The sequence below is a fragment of the Penaeus monodon genome, chromosome 33 (assembly GCF_015228065.2).
Source record: "Penaeus monodon isolate SGIC_2016 chromosome 33, NSTDA_Pmon_1, whole genome shotgun sequence".
NCBI classification, from domain to species: Eukaryota; Metazoa; Arthropoda; class Malacostraca; order Decapoda; family Penaeidae; genus Penaeus; species Penaeus monodon.
The window spans coordinates 25,328,464-25,329,069 of NC_051418.1; the positions used below are offsets into that span (position 1 = coordinate 25,328,464).

The 606-nt window shown below is 57.4% G+C and overlaps 1 protein-coding gene across 1 annotated transcript in view; it reads right to left on the bottom strand.

Moving 5' to 3' along the window:
* The window catches only part of LOC119594314 (peroxisomal sarcosine oxidase-like), a 2,800-nt gene that overhangs the window by 1,681 nt on the left and 513 nt on the right, over nucleotides 1-606 (bottom strand). The window contains exons 3-4 of the mRNA XM_037943372.1: nucleotides 375-559; nucleotides 29-155 (exon numbers count right to left, since the gene is read on the bottom strand). Of these exons, the coding sequence (XP_037799300.1) occupies nucleotides 29-155; nucleotides 375-559 (312 nt within the window). The remainder of the gene's footprint in view (nucleotides 1-28; nucleotides 156-374; nucleotides 560-606) is intronic.

Sequence of the window (606 nt, forward strand, 5' to 3'; positions counted from 1 at the left end):
CGAAAACAGAGCATATTCATGTTCTCACCTTGATATGCCCTGGGTGCTCCATGGCAGGAAGCGCATAGTAGTGGTTGTTTTCGACCGAGCAGTCCACGAAACTCGAGAAAGGGAACTGCTCGTTGCGACAGTACAGCGAGGTCGTCCGCACTGACCTGCGGACGCGAGAGGGCTCGTGAGAGTAGTTCGTGGATTGAAAAGCGGTGCAGTTCAGAACAAAAGGGGGAAACCGAGTGCAAGAAAGAGGCAAAATGTGGGAAAGGTACACAGACTGGTAGATAAAGGGATATGTGCATTAAATAAGCATGTATACTTGTCTTTCATAAAGTGTCGACGATTGCAAAGCACTGGAGAAAAGTAAGGCGGAGCATAACCTGAGAGGCAAGTACAGGCCGAGGTGCTGGAGAACGTGGCTCGCCCAGGGCCCAGGACACAGCACCAACCAGCGGGCCCTGACGACGCCCCGGGGCCCGGAGATCTTGGTCCAGGGCTCCCCGGGCTCCACGTCCACCACAGGCCAACCGTCGAGCACGCGGCCGCCCTCGTCGCGGAACAGCTTCTGCGGCGGAGAGGGGCGGGGCCGAGCTCAGTGCGCGGTTGGTCATG